At 40.7% G+C, this 23,210-nt stretch overlaps 1 protein-coding gene across 1 annotated transcript in view; it reads right to left on the bottom strand.

Annotated features, from left to right (window-relative positions):
• The window catches only part of LOC122800985 (chloride channel protein 2-like), a 784,127-nt gene that overhangs the window by 181,149 nt on the left and 579,768 nt on the right, over nucleotides 1-23,210 (bottom strand). The window contains exon 2 of the mRNA XM_044070406.1: nucleotides 2,894-3,050. Coding sequence (XP_043926341.1) covers nucleotides 2,894-3,050 — 157 coding nt within the window. The remainder of the gene's footprint in view (nucleotides 1-2,893; nucleotides 3,051-23,210) is intronic.

Below are 23,210 nucleotides of genomic sequence, written 5' to 3'. Positions count from 1 at the left end.
ATGAATGCCAGTACTGCATTAACAACTGAATGGTTTCTGCCAATCACACCCACCGTCTTGGGTGGCTGCCTCCTTCACCTCAGCCTAGCTATGCCTCTAACTTGATGAGGTACATCTGATAACACCACTAACTCCAGAGATGTAGTGTTCTGTAGGGCCTCTTAGCCTGTAGCACATGCAGTTAGCTGTGGTAAGGAATGGACTATGTAACACTGTACATTTAAGGAAAAAGTGGGAATTAAGAAACATCGATGCCTTGTCTTTATGTTTTTGCATATTTTTTTTATTAGCAGCTCTAACCTCATCATATTCTAAGCAGTGTATTTTAGTGACCTCTACCCTCCTGAGCACATCATGGCAGCAGAACTATAATCAATCAGGTCAATTTTAATAGCGATGTTTAACCAGAGAGTACACTACACTACTCTCCCAGTTCTTAAACTGTCCTCTCATCTCGTCACACTACTGCAGTCTGGTATCAAATTAGGTATTTCGTAGATCTGGCTCAATGATGTTAGGTAAGTGATGCAACAAAGATACAAACAGATTATATTACTCAGTCATCTAAAATGTGAGTGTTAATTACAAATGCAAAAACAGATGCTGATGAGTCTCCACTGTATAAACTGTCAATTTTTGGGGACCTCTCACTCTGTAATAATCAAACACAGACATAGTTCTGTGCCCTGCAGTGCTATGCCCCTCACTCCGGGTTTCCCGCTGGGCTTTCTTCTTTTAGGGTTAAGCAGTCCGAGGGCTCATGCACTTCACACTACTAGATTCTGTAAGTTTTGGTCTAACTTAGAATTTAGTGATGCTTCACTTTTGCAGATGCACTACTTCCCTGCAGATCTTAAGACATAAAACATCTACCTAAATCCAGATGAGTTTATAATTGCAGTGTTCATACTACATAACACTACTACTCTCAATTTTCTTGCATACAGAACACAAATGTGCCTTCTAGCACATGGACTCTCTTACTTCCCACATTAATGTCCTTACTAATACCTTCTTACCTGCAGTCCTTCTCCTTCTCTCAAATTTTAAGTTCCTGTTGCTGCAACCCCCTTTTTCTAGCCTTAATTTCTCCCACTCTTCTTTCTTTTTCCAACCCACTCAATTGCATTAATTATCAAATCTCTGCTACCTACTATATTCCCTATAATTAGTTGCTGCACGTGTGCATATTAATATGGTTCATACTGTATATATGTAGACTGCTAATGTACTTTCACTGTCACTAGATAACTTCTGCATCCATTAATATTTCTTACAGTTAATATAAACAGTTTCACAAAGCATACCTTTTCATCTCACGTAGCTTCAGAAGCAATTGCCTAGTCCACTGTCTCTTCAGCGATATTTACCATATGTAGCCTGGTACTTTGCTGATAAGTATTAAGTAAGCATTTTATTTGTCAGCATTACTAGTGCTATTTACTGTGACGTTTGTACATTTATAATGAAAACTGATAATTAGTAATAAATACTAGTGGATGTTTTCTCCCTGGCCCACTGGTGAAATGGGTTATTTGAGGACAGACCACCACAGTCAACAAATACAACTATGTAAATAAAGCTGAAGATAATGCTTTCATTTCCACCATAAATGTTTAACAAAATGGTCGGGCTATCTGATCTGTATCAGATTCTCTGATGGATAATCTTATGTACTCCTTTTCTTTTTAAGAAAACTGTTTGTACTTCTCTTGGATCCTTTAAAATTATAGGATGACCGTAACTAGTGTGACTGTCACCTACAGATTTAAAAAAGTGACTCCATGATTATTTCACTTATGACTGTTCAGCTGTTTAGTCTTTTTTATTATCTTCTGCCAATTTTTCTTCTTCTTTGTTAAGTCTTGAAGATCTCATTTCTACTTTCCTCCTTAATATATGCATTAGAACTTTTATCCCTCTTCTAAGCTGTGTTTGCTTGCATTTCTTCATCCATGACATTTGTTATCCCAATTAATTTTACTGACTCTCATTACACTATCTGAAACGGTTCTGTTTTTATTTTGAGCTTCTTTATTTTATAAATGGGGGTTGCTTTTGCTGCCTCCTCTGTCACCCCACTTGGATTCTTGGTACATTTTACTTTGCTTTGCTGACCTGCTGCACACAATGTTATGTTGCTTCTACTATGAAAGCTTTAACTGTTCCCTATCCTTTGTGATTGTGCTTTGCTAACGTACATCTTCTTACTGAAACACCGGCTCACTTAACGATGAGAATGCCTTATATAATAATACAAATATAATGAAAACAAAGTCTTGGAAGCAATGCAAGGATTACTCTGAATATGACGATTACTTGCCTCTAAAACAGCCACACAATCCAAATTTAAAATTATCTCTAATGCCGTTTGGAGTGAGTACCAGCTCCGGGAATGCCCCCTTCTACACGACCTGCAGCACTATGTGTTTTATCAAGAAGTGATATGTATTCAGATGTTGCAGAAGTCGAGGTGTTCCAGTTTGTTGTAAGACATATAAAACACAGCTATACAAACTAGGTTAAAAATACTCACTAAAAAGCTCAACACATTCTGAAGTGAATAGTCACAAAAAATGACAAGCAACCAGTCTGCCCATGTGATACCGTGTGGCCTGGCCGTCAGTAGAATTGAGATACTAGCATCAAAGAAAGTAGAGAGGTTAACGATTTATGCACCTCTCGTTAGGGAAAATCAAAATGTGTCCTTTGTGAGCAGAACCGTCAAATGTTCGCTCTAACAATCATATAGTCAATGCCAAGCACAATGAACCGATTGTTAACATCTAGCCAAAATATAATACAGTATATTAAAAAAATAGAAAATGGGTAATACACGAATACATCAAAATGACTGAAAATAGAAAGGCTGAAAAAAGTTGCAGCTACTTACTGCGGCATTTTGCACAACGGCTCTTGTCATATTCCAGTAACTCAGGTCCCTTTGCACGCTCCTTTGGGAATGTCTTTCTTCGGTCCTCTTCATGACGTAAGCGAGCAGCTTCTTCTTTGGCAAATGTACCCAAGTCCTGGGTGTATCTGCCATACATCTGCATTTCAAATGGAATAAAAAGCAATGATAATAGGTTATTACGCAGCATTAGTTTATAGCAAGAGACTGCATTACTCAACATGCACAACCACAACACTTAAGAGAATACAGCAAATACATAGCAAAGAAAGTCCCAAGTAATATCTGAATTTATAGGAAAAAGAACAACCTAGCTGTGAGGCCTGTTAAAAAACACACACACACACACACACAGCTATGCAAAAACAGTGGAAACCGCTCATCTCAAAAATCACATCAGGTGTGTTTAAAAGACTTCTGTGACACAGCTCATAGGTTTTTACTAACCTTACAACCAAAGTGGACCATCAAGAAAGCATGGCCACATCATCCAATACTGGAGAGAGGCTAACAGTGTCCCTCATTGGGTAGACTTTCTTCACACAGTAGCTAATCATATTTGGCAAAAATGTTAATTGCATTTTTCTTCCTGAACTACAAGACAGCAGTTCTGCATGCAGGCGTTGCTCCTTGAGCAGTAATAAAGGATTATTTGTTATCCTAGTTTACTGCCTAAAACTGGATAAGCATCACCCCTTAAGTTCAATGCTGATCCTTACCTTAGGTGAGGAAGGAGCAGAAATCAAGTCATGTGATCAACATCTCAGCTCATCATTGCGTGCACTGGGTGACAATGTTGACAGGTCACTGTCCTACTAAAAGACTGAAACAGTAATCTGGGGGTAACTCAGCTGCAACACAATTTCTGTCATCCAGAGATGCACATGCTAACACATCTCATGTTATTACTGCTTTATTAATAAGGCTTTTCTCATAAGTCCAGCATAGCCAGTTTAGTTACACATTACAATAACAAATTAACAATATTACAATGCTGTGTTCCACACTGCAGAACAATAAAGGCATGCAACTACCACAAAGTAACAATAAGAAAGAACGGAACTATACCGAACAGTAGTAGCTTTTCAGTTTGCATTGCAATTGTTTTACAGAAAGCAGCACAAACTACTATGTCACATTCCAGACTTCCTGAACCATCAATTAACGCTGGACTGATAGCCACGATTTTAAATAATTTACTTAATTTGTCTGACACATTTTGGGGTACAGCGGTCCTTCAGTAGTCCTTTCATGAAGAGAATTTAGAAATGTCCTCTTGTCTGAGTAGCAAGACGTAGGTCACAGCATCTGACCTAGTGAATAATTAGTGGGAGGTATAACCCACCTACACTGAGCTTCCTTCACACTATGCACTCTTAACTGGTTGTGGGCTGATTGTGGGATGGTCTTCCATAGATGCAGTTTCAACAAGTCTTTTGTTCATGTACCCACTATAGGTATGATCTAATACATTAAAAGCTAAATTCAGGAGATTCAGATATATGGAAATCCACAATTAATGGGCCTAACTATGTCAAAATCCTTGACAGTCCATCAGTGCAGCAGTACCATCTGCAGGTCAAAATACTGGTTTGGCATGGCAGGAACACAACTACCAGCCCAGCAGTGTCTGAGAGAACACGCACTACATGTTATGTCTGCACCCGTCACCTGGCCGTGGAATTGTGAATGCTAAGGATTTAATCAGCTGAATTTGTATGTGTTCAGAGCCATCAAGAGCAACGCATCATACACAAAAGAGATGTCCAGCGCAGAGAATACTTTCTCAGAATCACTGGAATAGTTCATTAGCCAAAGATGTGATTTGCGGAGCATTGAACATGAATGCTCCCTACAAATAATATTACAAGGTGTATTGAAGGGTTTTTAAGTCTTACTTGCTACAGTATGGCTTTGGCAGACGTCTTAGCCCTTTTTATATTCCACATATGAAGTCAAAACTAAAACCATGTCATCTCCCATGCAGCAAGTACTAATATATTATGTTAATGTATCCCTCCCAAACCCACCCCCAAAAAAGTCTCTGAAACCATGTACAGCCTGTGCCAATAGTACACTCAGTACAACTACAGCACACAGTAGGGCAGGAGAATTTGCAGCAGTTTGCATTACTGTGAAGATGGCTCATGCAGCAATGCACTGCAATACTTATTTTATTTTAAATTATTAACAGGGGTAGAGTACTGATCTCAAGGGACGATTTTCAAACTCTGCTCGGAAAAGAGAACAAAAATACAGAGTAAGAGGATCATCTACTGCGTATTTAACAGGGAATAACAATAACCGAGGTGTTATGAAGCAGTGCTACTTGAAATAACACACATTCAGGTTATGCTGCGTCAGTTAAATCCTTGATGTCAGTATGTTACATAACAGGATCTTAACTTATTTACAATAAGTCTGTCTTATCGTAGCACAGTTTGTAAGCGGCAGGGAAACAGGTAAGTGGGAAAAGAAAGCAGATTAGCACACTGGTAAAAAGGATAGTCATATTATGTTGCAGAAAGACAAGGGCTGAGTGGGGAGGAGACTGGAGAAAAACTGAAGAGGGAAAAAAGTGCAGAAGGATGTACAGAGTAGATACAGAAGACTGGGATGGTATTAGGGGTTGAGTGGTTTAGCTGTTAACGTTGTTGCCCCACAAAAAGATGTCCTCCGGTTTGATTCTCAGCTGAGGTACCTTTTGTGCGGAGTCTGCATGTGCTCCCTGCATTCATGTTTTCTCTAGGTAGTCCAGTTTCTTCCCACGTTACAAAGACATGCGGCTGGAGCATTTCTCCCTGGGCCTCCGCTGAATATGGGCTCGTTCCAAGTGACACTTTCCCAGTAAACAAATGTTAAATAAATAAAATAATTACAGAAGCGAGCTTGGGGGATAACAACTGAGATGGTGTCATTTACTGCATGATTTGTAAGTGAAGACTTAGAAAGTTGGACTAGGCTAAGATTTTAAAGCTAACTGACTTGTAGTGCATGGAGTGCCATGATTATGATCCAAAATCAGGAAAAAAACAAATCTATGACATGCTTCTGCAGCATGAGACCAGACCTTAACAGTTTTTTTCCAAGGTGTATAACACTCCAATAGAGCTCAGGAAGTTTGCACTGCAACTTCCAATGGGTGGGGCCTAAGCCTTTTGACAAAATCAAATTATATCCTCACATTTCACATACATATTTATATCTCTGGAATCATAGGGATTATGAAAGAAGTATAAACGGCAAACTCTTCATCACAAACTATTTTTACAGTGGTAGTATTCTTTAGGTTCTAGGACTTAAATTAAATGTTATAAGTCACAGTAACTATAACATTTGTAATATTTTGTAAATAACTTACAATATCTCAGCAGCCACTCAAGTTACATACATACTGTCAGCAGCATTTTATTCATCTATCGGGCAGTTTTCATATGAGGCTAAGAAGTTCTGTCTGTTTTACTTGGTTGTTGAGATATGTAGAAAAATGTGAAAATGATAATTATATAAATTAATATAATTAAAAAAGTTAACATCTATTTACCTGCAGTAGACAGAGGTCAAACATTAATGCAGTGTGGTACTGTGTACACTAACATGAAATCTTTTAAAACCTTGTACACAGCATGCTTTTCGAATTACTGATGGAAATATGAACAAGCAATATTTGACCACTAGAGGTGTCAGTAGGAGTTAACTGCAAATGCACTTGGAGGCGTCACTCTGATGTAATGAATTAAGCACTGTTACGATCGAGTGACAGGTCTCACAAGACACTACTTTGCTCTCAACTGTCCCTGATGCCTCATATTTTCAGTTGGTGAACTTTTGCAGATCTTGGTCTGTAAGTCACCAATTTAAATTAGATCAATATTTATAAACTGTCGCTGACCTTTTCCTCCAATTATATTACTTGCAGCCTATATACAGCACCCCTAAGTGGTTTACTGACTTTCAAATACTTTGCGTTTTTTTTTTAACTGGTAGTAAGTACATGGAGTAGATAATTCTTAGTAATGACTGGAGTTTTAAGATCAGGTCTCACTGATCATAACCAGTTTTGTGTGTTCTTGACATGGATACCAAGACTCACTTATCAAGCTTCGCACTCCATGTTTTTCTTCACTTATCAAGCTTCACACTCCATGTTTTTCTTAATATGCATGTCTCAAACACATAACATGGTTAAGACTGGATACCCAATCATAAGCCTCTATATGTTACTTGGCTTTCTCAAAACATCTGCAGGAGGTCTCTTTGACTAGGAATCTTTTTAGCTGGGCTCTGAACACAGAATGCTCTGGTTTGTTTTAGTTGTATACAAACCTGTATGATCAGCATGACTAGAAAGCAAAAGATGTCCAAAGGGAAATGTGCCAGACAAAGTTCACCATCTCACTTAAATTTGCCAACAGGCGTTATAATTGTGTCACATTAACACTTGTGTCCAGCAGGGCTAACAGTAACTCCTCTTGTGCAGATTTGCCATCACTTAAAAGTGAAACCTAGACATGAATAAACATCTGAAGTTACAAACTGATGTTTTACTTTTTTAAATGTTATGAAAGTGCAGTGCTGACACTGGAAAATAAAAACTAGTGACATGTATAAAAAATTTAAATGTGCATTTGCAGCACTTGAAAATAGTTACTTGTCTTGTTCTGTTTAGCATTCTTGCTTTGGACTAAGTTTTTGTTCACCACTTTTTTTTAAAAAAGTAAAAAAAAATACTTGTAAACATCAACAGCCATGAATATGGTCTGTAAAATATTAAGTAAGGACCATAGTAATTAATCATATTTTACTACATTAATTCAAAATATGATCATAAAATGGAAATGTCCATCAGAAGTCCAGTGATGACAGGTACAGCACATACACTGGTCAAAAGGTTGGGAAAAGCTCTAAAACGTACCACGTCATCAAAAACTCCATAGCTTCTAAGAGCCTAGAAAGCACTGGACCCCATATCTAATTTGCATATTTCCTCCACCAAATCAGTCACATTTCCTGAAATATCAGCTAGCATCTCCAGAAAGTCTTTTGGTTTACCTTGGATGGATTATGTGTGGGAGAAGAAAGGCAGAAGGGCATAACTAATTGTAATTACTAGGAGGGTGAACCCTCTTGAGTTAACAGAGGAGTCGGTGACTTTCTTAAAAAAATAAATAAATAATATAATGTACATAAAACACACACCCACACATATTCAATAAACAAGTGCACACTCACACAAATACACACAGGCACATACACAAAGGAAGTAGAAAATATCAAAAAATGGTTTCGACAGTCAAGCTTCGTGAATGTCAGTAAGTCTTAAGCTCAACAACACATTTATTATGAAAGTGATCTGCTAATTGCAACCTTTACACATTGCACTGTGGGCGGATGGCCCCTTCAACTCACCCTGGCTGTGCTTCTGCCACGGTTTACTATCAACATCTTGCAACTGACATTTGCAAGTATGCATATATGCAACCCGAAATGTTGTAAAACAAACTACCGATCGTTAACATAAACGAATGTAAGAATTAAGTAAGGTCGACAACTCAGGAATATCGACTTTACTGAAAATACCTACACTTCCAGTTATGTACTATGAATGTTTTGCAGGAGGGCAAGCCCCCCTGCCCCCCACACCCCCTGCTACTTATATATACAAACTCAGAGACTGCAGTGCAGTGAAGGAAGGGGTAAAGTTCCCAATCCCCACTATAGTCTGATCTCCGTTCAAAATAACAAATCCACAAAAGCGAATGCACACTAGCACTCACTCTTGTGGATTCATCATTTTTAAAATCAATGTTACGGCAACTCAGAAAATTGCCTTTCACTTTTCCAGGTCACGTAACTGACATGCGACATTTTGATGGTAACATTCTGCCACACAGCTCCAACCCCACCATTTTCAAAGATAACTAATAAAGTAATTTCTCTCTCAGAAAACCAAATGGCTACACATAATCTCACCAATTCCTTTCCATCTTGTTTTACACAATCTGATAGCACAGATGACTTCAACTGGATAGTCCACAATTTCTTGTTGATAAAAACAGAAAAAAACCTATCATATTATAAGCATACCTTTCTTATCAGCATTTCCTATGATTTTCACCAAGAACTTTTAGCATCTTCGTGGCTCAGTCTTGGACTGGTTTTGTTTCACCGACACTAGTAGAAAGTAAAGCTGTGTAAGTTCTTACCATAACAGTAGATGTCTCTCTCTTCACTGTTGTAGTATCCATTATAATAGGGATCCCCTGCCAGAGATGGCCCAACATCTGGCCAGTATACCAAAGCCTTTAGGTTGCTTTAAGGTGCTCCTTACGTCACACGTATGCTCCTTGTGTACCACAGGGCATAAAGGTGACGTCCGTACATAACATCCACAGAACTGAGAGTCCCAGTTAGAACACCAGTCCTAAGAGAAAAGAGGTAATCAGTACATCCAGAAGAGAAAACGACCAGGGGGAGGTGGAAGGCAGTGAATGTTGCAACAGTGAAGTAAAGGACATCTGCTATCACTGTAAGATCTTACACAACTGTACTATGTCCTTCTATTTCACTGTTGCAGTATTCATTACAACAAGGAGAGTGCCAAAGCTCAGGTAGAAGACAGGAAGGAAAAAGGACCAGTAGAGTTCTCTAGGAACCCATGAAGGATGACGCTAGCAAAACCAACTCTAGCTCTGGAAATTCCATCTAACTTGTAGTGCTTGGTAAATGTATGCACACAAGTCCAGGTAGCTGCCTCAAGAATAGAGCTAGTATGTAAAACCCTTGAAAAAAGCAACAGAAGAAGCCAAATCTCTAGCAGAATGAGTCTTAACAGAAGAAGGAAGGCTCTTACCATGAAAAGAACAACAAAAGGAAACGGCTTTAGAAATGCAAAAAGAAACAGTTTGCTTGGACACAGCCAATCCTAAGGATCTAGTATGAAAGGAAACAGAGCTGATGAGATTACAAAAAGTCTTAGTCTTATCTAAATGAAATCTGAGTTGTCTATGCACATCCAACGTTCGGAGCACCTTCTCAATGGGAGACTGTGGAGAAAGGAAAAAAGTGGGCAAATGAATAGTCAGATTACGGGACAACTTATTCACCACCTTGGGCATAAAAGAAGGATTAGTAAGAAGGGACACCCTGTGGTTATAAAATATCAAAAAGGGGGACAAGCCATAACGGCTTGAAGCTCAGACACCCTTCTGGCAGAAGTAAGGGCTAACAGAAGAACAGACTTCCAACAGCAATGTTGCAAAGAAGCTGAAGATGCAGGAAGTGGATCCAGGTTATAAGACACTAAATAGAAAACCTCTTCCATTTGGATAAGTAGGATTTCCTTGTAGTGGGTTTCTGGGCCTCCTACAAGACCCTAAGCATATCCTCAGAAAAAAGATGTCTATGTGGAATCAAAATCCTATCACCCATACTATCAGTTGAAGAGTGGACAGGTGGGGATGGATGAGAGATCCCCTGTCTTTCTCAGTAGGTTCACCCTGTGAGGTAACTTGCAATGACTGCCCTTGGCTAAAGGCAGAAGAATAGGGAATCAATGCTGTCTCAGCCAAAAGGGAGTCACCAACAAGATTTTGGGAACATCATGTTGTATTCTGAACAGGACTTTTGGAAAGAGGGGAAGGGGAGGGAAAGCTAAAATAAACATTCCCTTCCAAGAAAAAGAGTGGCCATCCACCTTTCACACTAGAGGACCTGGGACTCTGGAACAAAACAGAGGAAGTTGTCTGTTCAGAGAGGAGGCAAAAATATCCATTTGAAGACTATCCCACTGGTGGACAATGTCCAGAAACACATCCCTGTGAAGCATCCATTCATTGGACTGAGGTATGGACCTCCTCAGAGAGTCTTCCACAGTGTTTTGACATGAAGGAATGTAAACTGCCTGAAGTGTCACTTGATACTGGATAGCAAGATCCCACACTAGGAGTGCCAAACAGTATAAAAGATAAGACCTTGCCCCCCTATCGTTTGTTGACATATCACATCACTGTAGTATTGTCTGTAAACACACTAAGAGGCCCTGGGGAGAAGAGAGGATGAAAGGCCTGAAGAGTCAGCAGAAGAGCTTTTATCTCCTTGAGGTTGATGTGGTCTTTCTGTTGATAAGGCAACCAGACTAGTTGCATCTTTAGACAGCCAAAAGCTGCTCCCCATCCCACATCTGAGGCATCTGTGAACAGCTCCAGTGAGAGAAGAGGTGGATGAAAAGGGAGCCCTGGATTGAGAGTCAACTGTTGAATCCAGCACTGAAGTTCCTGCTTGATAATTAGAAGAAGAGGAACTAAAAATGTGAAGAGTTGAGAACTCTGAAGCTAAACTGACTTTAGAACCCACTGAAGTTTTCTCATATGGAGTTTGGCAAAAGGGAGCCTATTAATGGTGGAAGCCATGAACCCCAGAGCTCTCAGAAATTCTCTGCCTGTTATTGAGGTCAGAGAAAAAGGGACTGAAAAAAGGAAATGAGAGTTAGATGGCAGCATAAGAACAGTCTGGATCCTGTGCCACAGAAAGACATGATCCTAGAAGGAGTCAGAAAGGACTTTTTGGAATTTATAGTGAACCCCAGGCTCGGCAAAGGGGGATGGCAAAATGAAAATTTTGCAACAAAGCCACAGGCAAGGATACCTGAAACAGGAGGTTGTCCAAATAGGAAAAGACCAGGATCTCCCTTAGCCTGCAAAAAGCAATCACAGGAGTAAGGCATTTGGTGAATACCCTTGGGGCAGTAGAAAAGCCAAAGGGCAAACCAGAGAACTGAAAATGCCAGGAGGCAACAGAGAAATGTAAAACTTTCATGAAAATGTATGAATCGGGATATGAAGATAAGCACCCTTGAGGTCCAGAGACACTAGATAAGCCTGAGGAAGCAGAAGAGGGAATAAGTCTGAAGGGACCACATTCAAAAAGAGGGGACCTTCAGGAAAAGTGTTTGGATGAGAGAGGTCCAGAATAAGTCTCCAACTGCCCTCTGTCCTGGGCACCAAAAACAATCTGGAGTAAACCCCCTTCCCCCTTTGTGAAACAGGAACTTCCTGAATAGTTCCCTGAGTCAAGAGATCCCAAAGCACCCCTGGAAAGAAGGGAAACAGCTCCTGAGGGGGCTGAGAAATGCCCATAAAAGGGGGAAGAGGTTTCCAGACCATAAAATACCCTAGGCGGATAATGGATAGAACCCAGAAACCCTGAGTAATCTTAAATCAAACAGGAAGAGAAAAGGAAAGAGGAACAGAAAGAGGAATGTGGCTGAGAAGAACAGGATAATCAGGCATCACCTGGTTTGTCAGGAAAAGAAGACATCTGTGGCACTGAAGTTTTGGTAGCTTTAGCAGGAGGAGCACACTTCCCTACCCTTCTTACCCTTGGGGGGAGGGCAAGACTGCCTATGAACAAAGGCTGGCTCATTGGGGTAATTTCTCTGAAATTTTGGCACAGGAAAAACAAAAACATGTTTAAGCTCCTGCAAGGCCTTGCCCTTATCCTAAACAGATTTAAATAGATCAGCAGCACCTTCATCAAACAAGTGTTGTCCAGAGGAGCATCCATCAACTTAGCCTTAATACTGTCAGGCAAAGGTTGAAGCTGAAGCCAGGAATATCTCATCACAGACCCAAAGGCAGCAGACCTAGAAGAAGCATTTACTGCATCATATCTACACTTAATGGAATGGCGAGCCACCTGGGACAACATCCGTAACACGGAAAGAGCAGAAGTCCCTTCAGAGTCTGGGAGATCAGAAATTACCTGACAGGCCTGGGAAATAAGAGCCAAAAATGAATTTGGACATACAGGTCTGATAACTGGCAGCCATAAAAGCTAAGATAGCAAAGTTACAAAACTTCTTATCTAGCCTTTCCATGGTTCTGCTGTCTTTATCAGAAGGAAGTACATTAACAGAAGGCAGCAGCTGAGATGGTTTGTCAGATGCTACAGAGGGGTCAGCAGGAGGTCATCTATGTAGAAATATGCAGTCCTCAGGCACCCTATAAAACCAGATTTCATAGGGGCAGGGGGCTGGGAATCAGGTGCCTTAGATGCAGTAGAAAAAGCAACCAACAAAACAGCCAAACCAGGAGGAACAGCAGAAGGTCTAGGAGAGTTCATTTGCAGGAGCTCATACCACCTCTTTTGTATCTCAGAAACCTGGGCACAATCCCATTTAAAAATCTCCATCATTCTGGAGATTGTGTCCCCAAAAAAAACTTCCTCAAAAGGAGTGTCGGGGCTAGTAGATTCCTCTTCCTTAGACCCACAGTCTAAAGGAGAGGGAATCTGAGATGAATAAGCAAGGGACTCCTCATCTGAATCCACCTCCTCAGAGGAATCGTGTTCCCTGGGTCTTTACAAGGGATTAGAGGACCACGGGGAGGCTGTAACAGAATCTCCCTAAAGAGGTTTCAAAGCCATCAAAGCATTAAACAACCCTCGAGTGAAATTGTGCCACTCACTCTGTGGGTCCTTAAGAGCTGGAGAAATATACTTAGGTCTTTTGCTTTTTCTTCAAAGGGAAGTCTGCCTTATAAAACGTAGAAGGACCTGACCCTGGACGGCATTCAATAATAATAGTTAGAACTTCCTCCCTAAACAAAATCTGGGGAACATCCCTGGGCCCCTCAGAAATAAACAGCTGCGGTCCCCCTGAATATCCAAAGTGATGTCTGCAAGGCCTCCAAGTACATGCGTAAGATTGGATCCATGCCAGCCTCTGAAACGGTTGGGCAGAAGAACACAATGGCAGACCCAGGTGTTCCTCCAGGGTTTCACTTACCTCAGGAGAGGTGTCCAGTAGAGAAGAATCAGACCTAGACTTCTTGGCCTTCTTCATGGACATCTGTCCCTCCAATTGAAAAGTTCCTTCCTTCCTGTCTTTAGCTAAAAAATTAAGATGCTGGCTCTCCAAATACAAGGCCAAAGAAAAAACCCAACTATGGAGTCTCTTAGGAATAAGGGCCTGACAAACTGAACAGTACGTATGGTTGTGGGAAGCGCAGAGACAAAATAAGCACTGCTTGTGACAGTCTTTATGGGGAATCTGTCTCCCACACTGGCATTTACTGCTCTTAGATGACATGAAACCCTGCAAGCAACAATACAAAAGAAAAAGACATGAAAGACAAAAAATACCCAGCGGGGCACTTATCTGAAACAGCTTGGTGAACCAGCAATGGAACAGATGTTCAAACCAATGATCAAGAGATAGCGTTCAGTCTGCCAGCAAAGAAGTTCTGAGGATGGTATGTTCAGATGTCACCTTTATAGTCTATGCTACGCGAAGAGAATACGTGTGATGTATGGTGTACCTTATAGCAACCTAAAGGCTTTGGTATACTGGCCGGACATTGGGCTGCCCTTGGCAGGGGATTCCTATTGTAATGACTACTGCAACAGTGAAATGGAAGGACATCTGACATTTTTTGTCTCATGACATCGGACAGCATTCTTTCTTCACAGATGATGAAAAAAGATAAATAAATACATGGAAGACTTTAATTACTCCTCTATAGATTTTCATATGTGGCCTTAAATCTACAGGCACAGAGATTCCTGGACTTTAGAAAACATAAACACCCTTGGCCAAATAGTGAAAACATCCACTAAAGGCTTCAGTGTACTGGACCTCATACTCACAAAAATGGGAAAATGCTGCCCTCAACCAAATCTCATCCTCACTGGTAAGGTTCAACCATAAAGCTGTCTCCTTCAAAATCAAACTCAACTCTGTAATCCCAGTAAAACTAGTAACAGTTAAGAAGTACTCTAACACAAAATAACTTTCATTAAGTGATGGTTTTCAAAATTCAATGCCTCCAAAAACCCACAGAACACAGCGGCCTAAGATGAACTCACTAACTCTGTACAACCATGTCAACTGCTGTAGAGAGAGTGTTGTACCTAAGCCCAGAAGTAGCCCCAGAAAAAAAAAAAACGCTTGGTGGCATCCCAAATTAAACAGGATATACAACAAAAGGAAAAAATGATGGCACAAATCAGTAAGGATAATTTCCATAGAGATAAAAGTTCTCTCGGCAAACTAAACAGGCAACTAAAAGGGATAATTAGGTCAAACAAAGCCAACTTTGAGGTTAAGAAAGATAACCATGTGGCCTTCTTCAGCTATGTCAGAAACCTCCAGGGCAGCACACAGCAACATTATGAACTAGAGTTATCGGAAAGAGTAGTGGAAGCTAGGTTAAGAAGGGAGGTAATGATTAGTGAGCAGCAGTATGGTTTCATGTCAGGAAAGAGCACAACAGATGTGATGTTTGCTCTGAGGGTGTTGATGGAGAAGTATAGAGAAGGTCAGAAGGAGACTCATTATGTCTTTGTGGACTTACAGAAAGCATATGACAGGGTGCCTGGAGAGGAGTTGTGGTATTGTATGAGGAAGTCGGGAATGGCAAAGAAATATGTAAGAGTGGTACAGGATATATGGTGAGGTCTACAGTAGGAGTGATGGATGCATTGAAGGTGGAGGTGGGATTACATCAAGGATCAGCTCTGAGCCCTTTCTTATTTGCATCGATGATACCCAGGTTGACAGATGAGATCAGACAGGAGTCCCCATGGACTATGATGCTTGCAGATGACACTGTGATTTGCAGTGACAGTAGGGAACAGTTTGAGGAGACGTCAGAGATGTGGAGATATGCTCTAGACAGGAGAAGAATGAAGGTCAGCAGGACTAAGACAGAATATGTGTGAGTGAATGAGAGGGAGGATAGAGGAATGGTGAGGATGTATGGAGTAAAGCTGCAAAGGTGGATGAGTTTAAATACTTGGGATCAAAAGTTCACCTCTCTTCCACACTCCTCATTACTCTGAAGAAGAGAGTGTAGGCAGGGTGGAGTGGGTGGAGGAGAGTATCAGTAGTGATTTGTGACAGATGGGCGCCAGTAAGAGTGAGAGGGAATGAATAAAGGTGGTAGTTAAACCAGCTATGTTACATGGCTTGGAGATGGTGGCACTAACGAAAAGACAGGAGTCAGAGCTGGACGTGGCAGAGTTAAAGATGTTAAGATTTGCATGGATCTGACGAGGATGGACAGGATTAGAAATGAGTATATTAGAGAGTCAGTTCAGGCTGGACAGTTTGGGCACAAAGCCAAAGAGTCAAGATTCCACTGGTTTGAACATGTGCTGAGGAGGGCTGCTGGGTATATTGGGAAAAGGATGCTAAGGATGGAGCTGCCAGGTAAGAGGAAAAGAGGAAGGCCTAAGATAAGGTTTATGGATGTGGTGAGACAGGACATGCAGGTGGTCGGTGTGACAGAGCACCATGCAGAGGACAGGAAGAAATGGAAAGAGATGACCCACTGTGGCGACCCCTAACGGGAGTAGCCAAAAGAAACAAAAGAGGAGCTTAATGGTGCCACATGCACTCAAATTTGAAGATATTGCAAACCTGTTAGTGAACCAATTCAGTTCCAACTTTACTCCTCTCTCACTCACATTCATCCTACAATAAATACCCTCAAACATAACTCCTTCAACTGTAGCTAGGCAGCAAGTATTAATTACATTCTCTAAAGTCAAGGACATGGCCTCAATGGGCCCTGATAACATCCTGGGATGCTTCCTGAACAGTCTTAAAATGTGACTTATCGGGTCCCCTGGAGTCACCATTTAACTACAGACTTAAAACAGCCTTTAGGCCACAAGAATGGAGGACTGTGACAGTCATCCTCATTCATAAGGAAGACCTTCAACAGATCCTGGAAACTACAGACCCGTTAGTCTGACTAGTCTTAATTACAAATCCATGGAAAGAATTATCATCAAGATCATAGGAAACCTCCAGATACTGGACGCATTCCAATCTGACTTTGTCAAAGGGAGGTCACGCTTACTGAACTTGGTGGACTTCTTTGAAAAGGTCACTATGGCAATGCATGAGGGGAAAGTGGTGAATACTGCCTACTTAAATGCAGCTAAAGCATTTGATACAACATTCCACTTGGGCATTGCTATCAAACTTTGGGAACTAGGCATAACCCCCTTTATAACACACTGGATATCTAGCTAGCTGGTTCACAGGTACTACCCAAGGTTAGGACTGGTGAGGCCACATCCACAAAGAGGCCAGTCACCAGTGGCCCACTCCTCTTTGGCATCTATTTCTTGGAAGTCAAATACAATGACAATGGCCTCTAGATGACCATGTTTGCAGATAACTTGCAGATGAGTGCAAACTGACAGATGTGACGGAACCCCTTCCCCCTAAACCAAGGCATGAACACCCTTCAGGAAGGTCTAACACAGACAAATGCTGGCTGTTAAAACCATGTCTTAAAACTCAGTGCCAAGAAATGCATTATAGTACCTTTTGGGAAGTCAGCCACCCATGCACTATGTCATCAACAAAACACCCCTAAAAGTTGATTCACTAGTCGGGGATCTGAGAATTCATGTAAACAGTAAGCTAGTCTTCGACTAACATATGTCTGAGACAGTAAGAAAACCCTTCTATGTTGCTTGACTTATAACCAAGGGCATGCCATCTAGGTCTAGAGAGGTCATCATGCCATTGAACTCAGCCCTCATCGGACCAGTCACAGAGTATAATGCTGTCATTGGTGTGTACACGACCAAACTCATGCAGCAACTGCAATGTTTAGAAACGTTCCTTACAAAAAGAATATAGGGAGTAAATTCAATTTCCTAAGCTGATCACCTCAAGGCCCTGTCTCTTTACTCTGAAGCATACAGTCTACTGACAGGTGATTTTTGCATGGCATACAAGGCATTCTTGGACCTCGTTTTAATGAATCTTTTGCACATCCGCAAAACAAACAGCATCAGAACTACAATACCAAAAGACCTAAATTTTGCTTGTGAAATAAACAGGATATCTTTCTCAGAGAATTCCCATTCTCTGAACAGGCTCCCATTCATGTGAAGAAGAGATCCTCCCTAACCCTATTTAAGCATAACTTGGACCATTGGATGGATAACCGAAATTCACCCCTGGTCTGATGCCTATGTCTGTGATGGACAGAAGCAGTCAGTAAATCACCTATATATAAATCAAATTTGGGGGTTACATTTGGGTTGCACGGCCAGACTTATAAGGGCCCTAGTGATCATTAGCCTAGTATAAACCTATGAACCTATGAAATGATAGACTTAAACCAAAAATTCACTTAAATACCAAGGCATATGGGGAGAAAAAAATCATCTAACACAATATCCAAGAATAAGCTTCAGTAAATATGGCAGATATTTTTAAGTATATTTTAGTGCATCTCTTTCTACAAAATAAATAATTAAAAAATGTACACTGTGGCATATTCACAAAACTGACTGCATGAGGGTTACTTGCTCCAGAGAACTAAACCTGATCAATGACATGAACAGATCATGCTGGAGAGACAGATATGTGTCCCAGAGATATCCCACCTCTGGAATAGGCTATCTATTCATGAGAAGCACAGCCTTTCCCTGACCATCTTCAAGTGCAATCTGGACCAATGGATGGGAAATCACAAATTAACTCTTGGGGTGGTGCCCACGTCCCTTATGGATAGAGGCTGTCTGTAAAAATTGTCAAAACCTCAGATGTTGACCCTTGTTATCCTCTCCCCTACGGACAGACAATTGAGTAAACTCTGGGTAAAACGGTCTAAGCTTGTAAGGGCTCTAAAGCTGTTAGCCTAGTAATCTCCTATGAAGCTTTGAACCTATAATTGAGGTATGTCTGGCTGCATCCATCATTATTAGTGGTGTGCCTAACTTCACTATTGTACAGTATAGTCTGCTGGCCAGTTTTACGTGTACTTCATTCGAAACTTCTATTACATTATATTATTAACATCATCTATTGTACAGATTGTGCAGTGGTTTGAGGAAAAAAGCAAAATGATTTACAATGACTACCTCAAAAAGCTAAAGTTAACATGAGGGAAATTAAGAAGAAGAGGTTGTCAACAACATTATACAAGTGACTGTACATACAAAAAGAGAAATTACAGGTAAGCAAATGCATGTCGATGCTCCTGGGTGCTACAATCTGCAAATCAGTATACATGTTTTAATGTGTGTGTGTGTGGGGGGGGGGGGGTGACAATTGTAAAAGGGTACTGTAAGCAGTAAGGTCACAAACACAGCACACAGTATTACTCTAATCTTGAGAAATAAAGGTCATGTCAGCTATCGCAAGGATAGGGTCTTTTTTATGTTTACTTACTACTTTAGTGAGCTGAACCAAGCTGGACCTATTTCAGATATGACCTGGACGTTATATTTTTCTAGTCTTCAGCTTTGCTGAAAATTCACCTGGAGTACTCTTCAGAGGTCCAGATGAATACTGGCATGACTGCACAGTGGTCAAGCATTGCTGTTTCACAGCACGTGCCTCTCATGTTTGGCTTCTGGATGCATGTTTTCTGTGCAAAGAGACTGAAAGCATCCCTCATGTCTTCATGGGTTTCTGCAACTGCTTCTAATTTTGTTCTTCGGTTTCACAGGCACGAAAATGAATTGGGTATCCCTGGATATTGCATTTTGGAAGTGCCTAAAGGTGTAGGTGTGTATGTGTAGGAGAGGGTTTCCTACAATGAACTGGCATTTCATCCAGGACTCATTCCTGCCTTATACAATTTGCCTGCTGGTATAGCTTCTACCTCAACTACCAACGGCGTGACAGATGGAAGATTAGAGGTATGCATCTACCAGAACAGTTGCTCTTAAATTAACAGTGAGCTTTCACGTTTTCTAAGGTTGGAACAGCCAAGAGGGGTGCTCCTTTTGGGACTGCATGAGCAGCTAAAGTGAGAGAGAGACAGAGAGTGAATTTCATGTGGTCAAGATGACCATCTCAAAGAACTGACTCACTAGTTATTATACTATTGAAGGAAGGGAGTGACAACAATGTTCCTAGGGCCAGTGTCACCAACAACATCAACAGGATGCTTAAAATTCAAGCAAACTAACTGTTTTTCTATCTAAGTAAGCATGTAATCCAAGATTTTACCTGTGCAACACGGTCTGACGCTATGTAATTGCTTGTTTGGACTTATCTGAGTTCGTGTTACTTACAAATGCATAGAAAATAAACTTGCATAAGTCTCTGTTAAAAAAGGACATCCATATATACGTGTCTTTAATTCTCCTGGTGACGAAGCTTGGCTAACTTTCAAATGAACGTCTCACGAGCAGAACTTCAACAGACAGCAGCTGTTTTTTCGAAGGGGTCATTTGTTTACATGAAATTCTGCACTTTAGTCTCTGACTAATAATGTCCGTGCTTTCCATACATGTCAAAGTGACTGTGGTTGCTTTAGTGACAGAACTGTTTTCCCTACCCTGTCTCAAGCCCAGATGATGATGTTAGGCTGCAGCCAAAGGTCACATTATCCCTTGAACTGCTATTAACATGCATACCAGCAGCAGGCAAACACATGCTATTATGAGGAGTGTTATATAAAAAAAAAAAAAAAAAAAAAAATGATACAACTCAAAGAAGCCATCTATCTGCAGACTGATTACTTTTAAATAATTCCTAATAAAAACACATCAGAAATTTGAAGACAGTTTATTATTTATATCAGTCACAGCTTGAAGTTATGGGAGAGAGTAGTAGAAGCTAGGTTAAGAAGGAAGGTGATGATTAGTGATCAGCAGTATGGTTTCATGCCAGGAAAGAGCACTACAGATGCGATGTTTGCTCTGAGAGTGTTATTGGAGAAATACAGAGAAGGTCAGAAGGAGTTGCATTGTGTCTTTGTAGACTTGGAGAAAGCATATGACAGGGTGCCTAGAGAAGAGTTGTGGCATTGTATGAGGAAGTCGGGAGTGGCAGAGAAGTATGTAAGAGTGGTACAGGATATGTACGAGGGTAGTGTGACAGTGGTGAGGACTGCAGTGGGAGTGACAGATCCATTTAAGGTGGAGGTGGAATTACATCAAGGATCAGCTCTGAGTCCTTTCTTATTTGCAGTGGTGATGGACAGGTTGACAGATGAGATCAGACAGGAGGCCCCGTGGACTATGATGTTTGCAGATGACATTGTGAACTGTAGTGAGAGTAGGAATCAGGTTGAGGAGACTCTGGAGAGGTGGAAATAAGCTCTAGAGAGCAGAGGAATGAAGGTCAGCAGGACTAACACAGAATATATGTGTGTAAATGAGAGGGAGGGTAGAGGAATGGTGAGGATGCAGGGAGTAGAGTTGGTAAAGGTGGACGAGTTTAAGTACTTGGGATCAACAGTTCAGAGTAATGGTGAATGTGGAAGAGAGGTGAAGAAGAGAGTACAGGCAGGGTGGAATGGGTGGAGAAGAGTGTCAGGAGTGATTTGTGAAAGACGGGTACCAGTAAGAGTGAAAGGGAAGGTCCACAAGACAGTAGTGAGACCAGCTATGTCATATGGGTTGGAGACAGTGGCATTGACAAAAAGGCAGGAGTCAGAGCTGGATGTGGCAGAGTTAAAGATGCTAAGATTTGCACTCGGTGTGACTAGGATGGATAGGATTAGGAATCAGTATATTAGAGGAGAGGGTCAGCTCATGTTGGACAGTTTGTAGACAAAGCAAGAGAGACGAGATTGTGCTGATTTGGACATGTGCTGAGGAGGGATGATGGGTATATTGGGAAAAATATGCTAAGGATGGAGCTGCCAGGTAAGAGGAAAAGAGGAAGGCCTAAGATAAGGTTTATGGACGTGGTGAGAGAGGACATGCAGGCGGTTGGTGTGACAGAGCAAGATGCAGAGGATAGGAAGAAATGGAAAGAGATGATCCACTGTGGCAACCCCTAATGGGAAAAGATGATGATGATGCATATTAATAACCTGTGTTTAAAAAGCAAAGTTAAGATGGCAAGTATTATGAAACGTAACAAATTTCTGAACATGACATTTTAGCTGTCAACTGTGACAGGGTCTACAGCTAAGAAAAGCTTTGCTTGAGCATATCATGTATGCATATTCCCCCAAAATGTGCAAAACATAAATGTGTGTGTATGTTACAAGGAGAGGAAAGAAGCGTGGCTTGCTATGACATAACCACACACACAAACATGTACTTGTCTCTCTAAAGATGCTGTGTTTGTGCCACATTTTACAACCCTGTGGCCTAAGGTGGCAAAGGGGTGACAATTGAAGTTACGATGAAGTAGGTAATGCAAGTGTTAGAAACCATGAGAAACACTAATCTCATTACCTGTTCCTAAATTTGAATCTCATCAGGACATTGTACTTGGTAATCATTACCTGTTCCTAAATTTGTATCTCATCAGGACATTGTACTTGATAATCATTACCTGTTCCTAAATTTGTATCTCATCAGGACATTGTACTTGGTAATCATTACCTGTTCCTAAATTTGTATCTCACCAGGACATTGTACTTGGTAATCATTACCTGTTCCTAAATTTGTATCTCATCAGGACATTGTACTTGGTAATCATTACCTGTTCCTAAATTTGTATCTCATCAGGACATTGTACTTGGTAATCATTACCTGTTCCTAAATTTGTATCTCACCAGGACATTGTACTTGGTAATCATTACCTGTTCCTAAATGCGTCTCTCATCAGGACATTGTACTTGGTAATCATTACCTGTTCCTAAATTTGTATCTCATCAGGACATTGTACTTGGTAATCATTACCTGTTCCTAAATTTGTATCTCACCAGGACATTGTACTTGGTAATCATTACCTGTTCCTAAATTTGTATCTCATCAGGACATTGTACTTTGTAATCATTACCTGTTCCTAAATTTGTATCTCACCAGGACATTGTACTTGGTAATCATTACCTGTTCCTAAATTTGTATCTCACCAGGACATTGTACTTGGTAACTAAAGTCACTGTCCTCCAGTGCTGGCTAATGTTCTCGCATCACTGAACTATTTTAACACGTTTCTTCAGTAGGTCGACAAACTGCTCATCTACAGACAAGACTAAGATGTGCTAATCTAAGGTACTGTTAAATCAGCAAAAATAAACATGGTTTTACCCATTCCTATATAAACAAATACAACACAAACTACTGCTCAACAACTTACTAAGTTGCATTTTTGTAAACATTGCAGAATTCATCCCAGAACATCCAAGTACAGTATTAAAATGCATGTTCAGAAAGCATTTAATTTATACAAAGTTTTTATTTGTGCCCTTGGATTTTTACTAGGAGAAATTGGGGTCCCACTGACTCATCCATGGATCATCAACTAAAAGCAGTGTTTTATTCCCTACATGCCATTTCATCTATCTACTGATACTGTCCCAGGTGGCAGTTTTTCCACAAAAATAAAATATTAACTCGCATTACCTCAAGCATT

Source organism: Protopterus annectens, chromosome 4.part1 (genome assembly GCF_019279795.1).
Source record: "Protopterus annectens isolate FY-2018-M chromosome 4.part1, PAN1.0, whole genome shotgun sequence".
NCBI classification, from domain to species: Eukaryota; Metazoa; Chordata; order Ceratodontiformes; family Protopteridae; genus Protopterus; species Protopterus annectens.
This window is presented reverse-complemented; position numbering and strand designations above follow the sequence as displayed.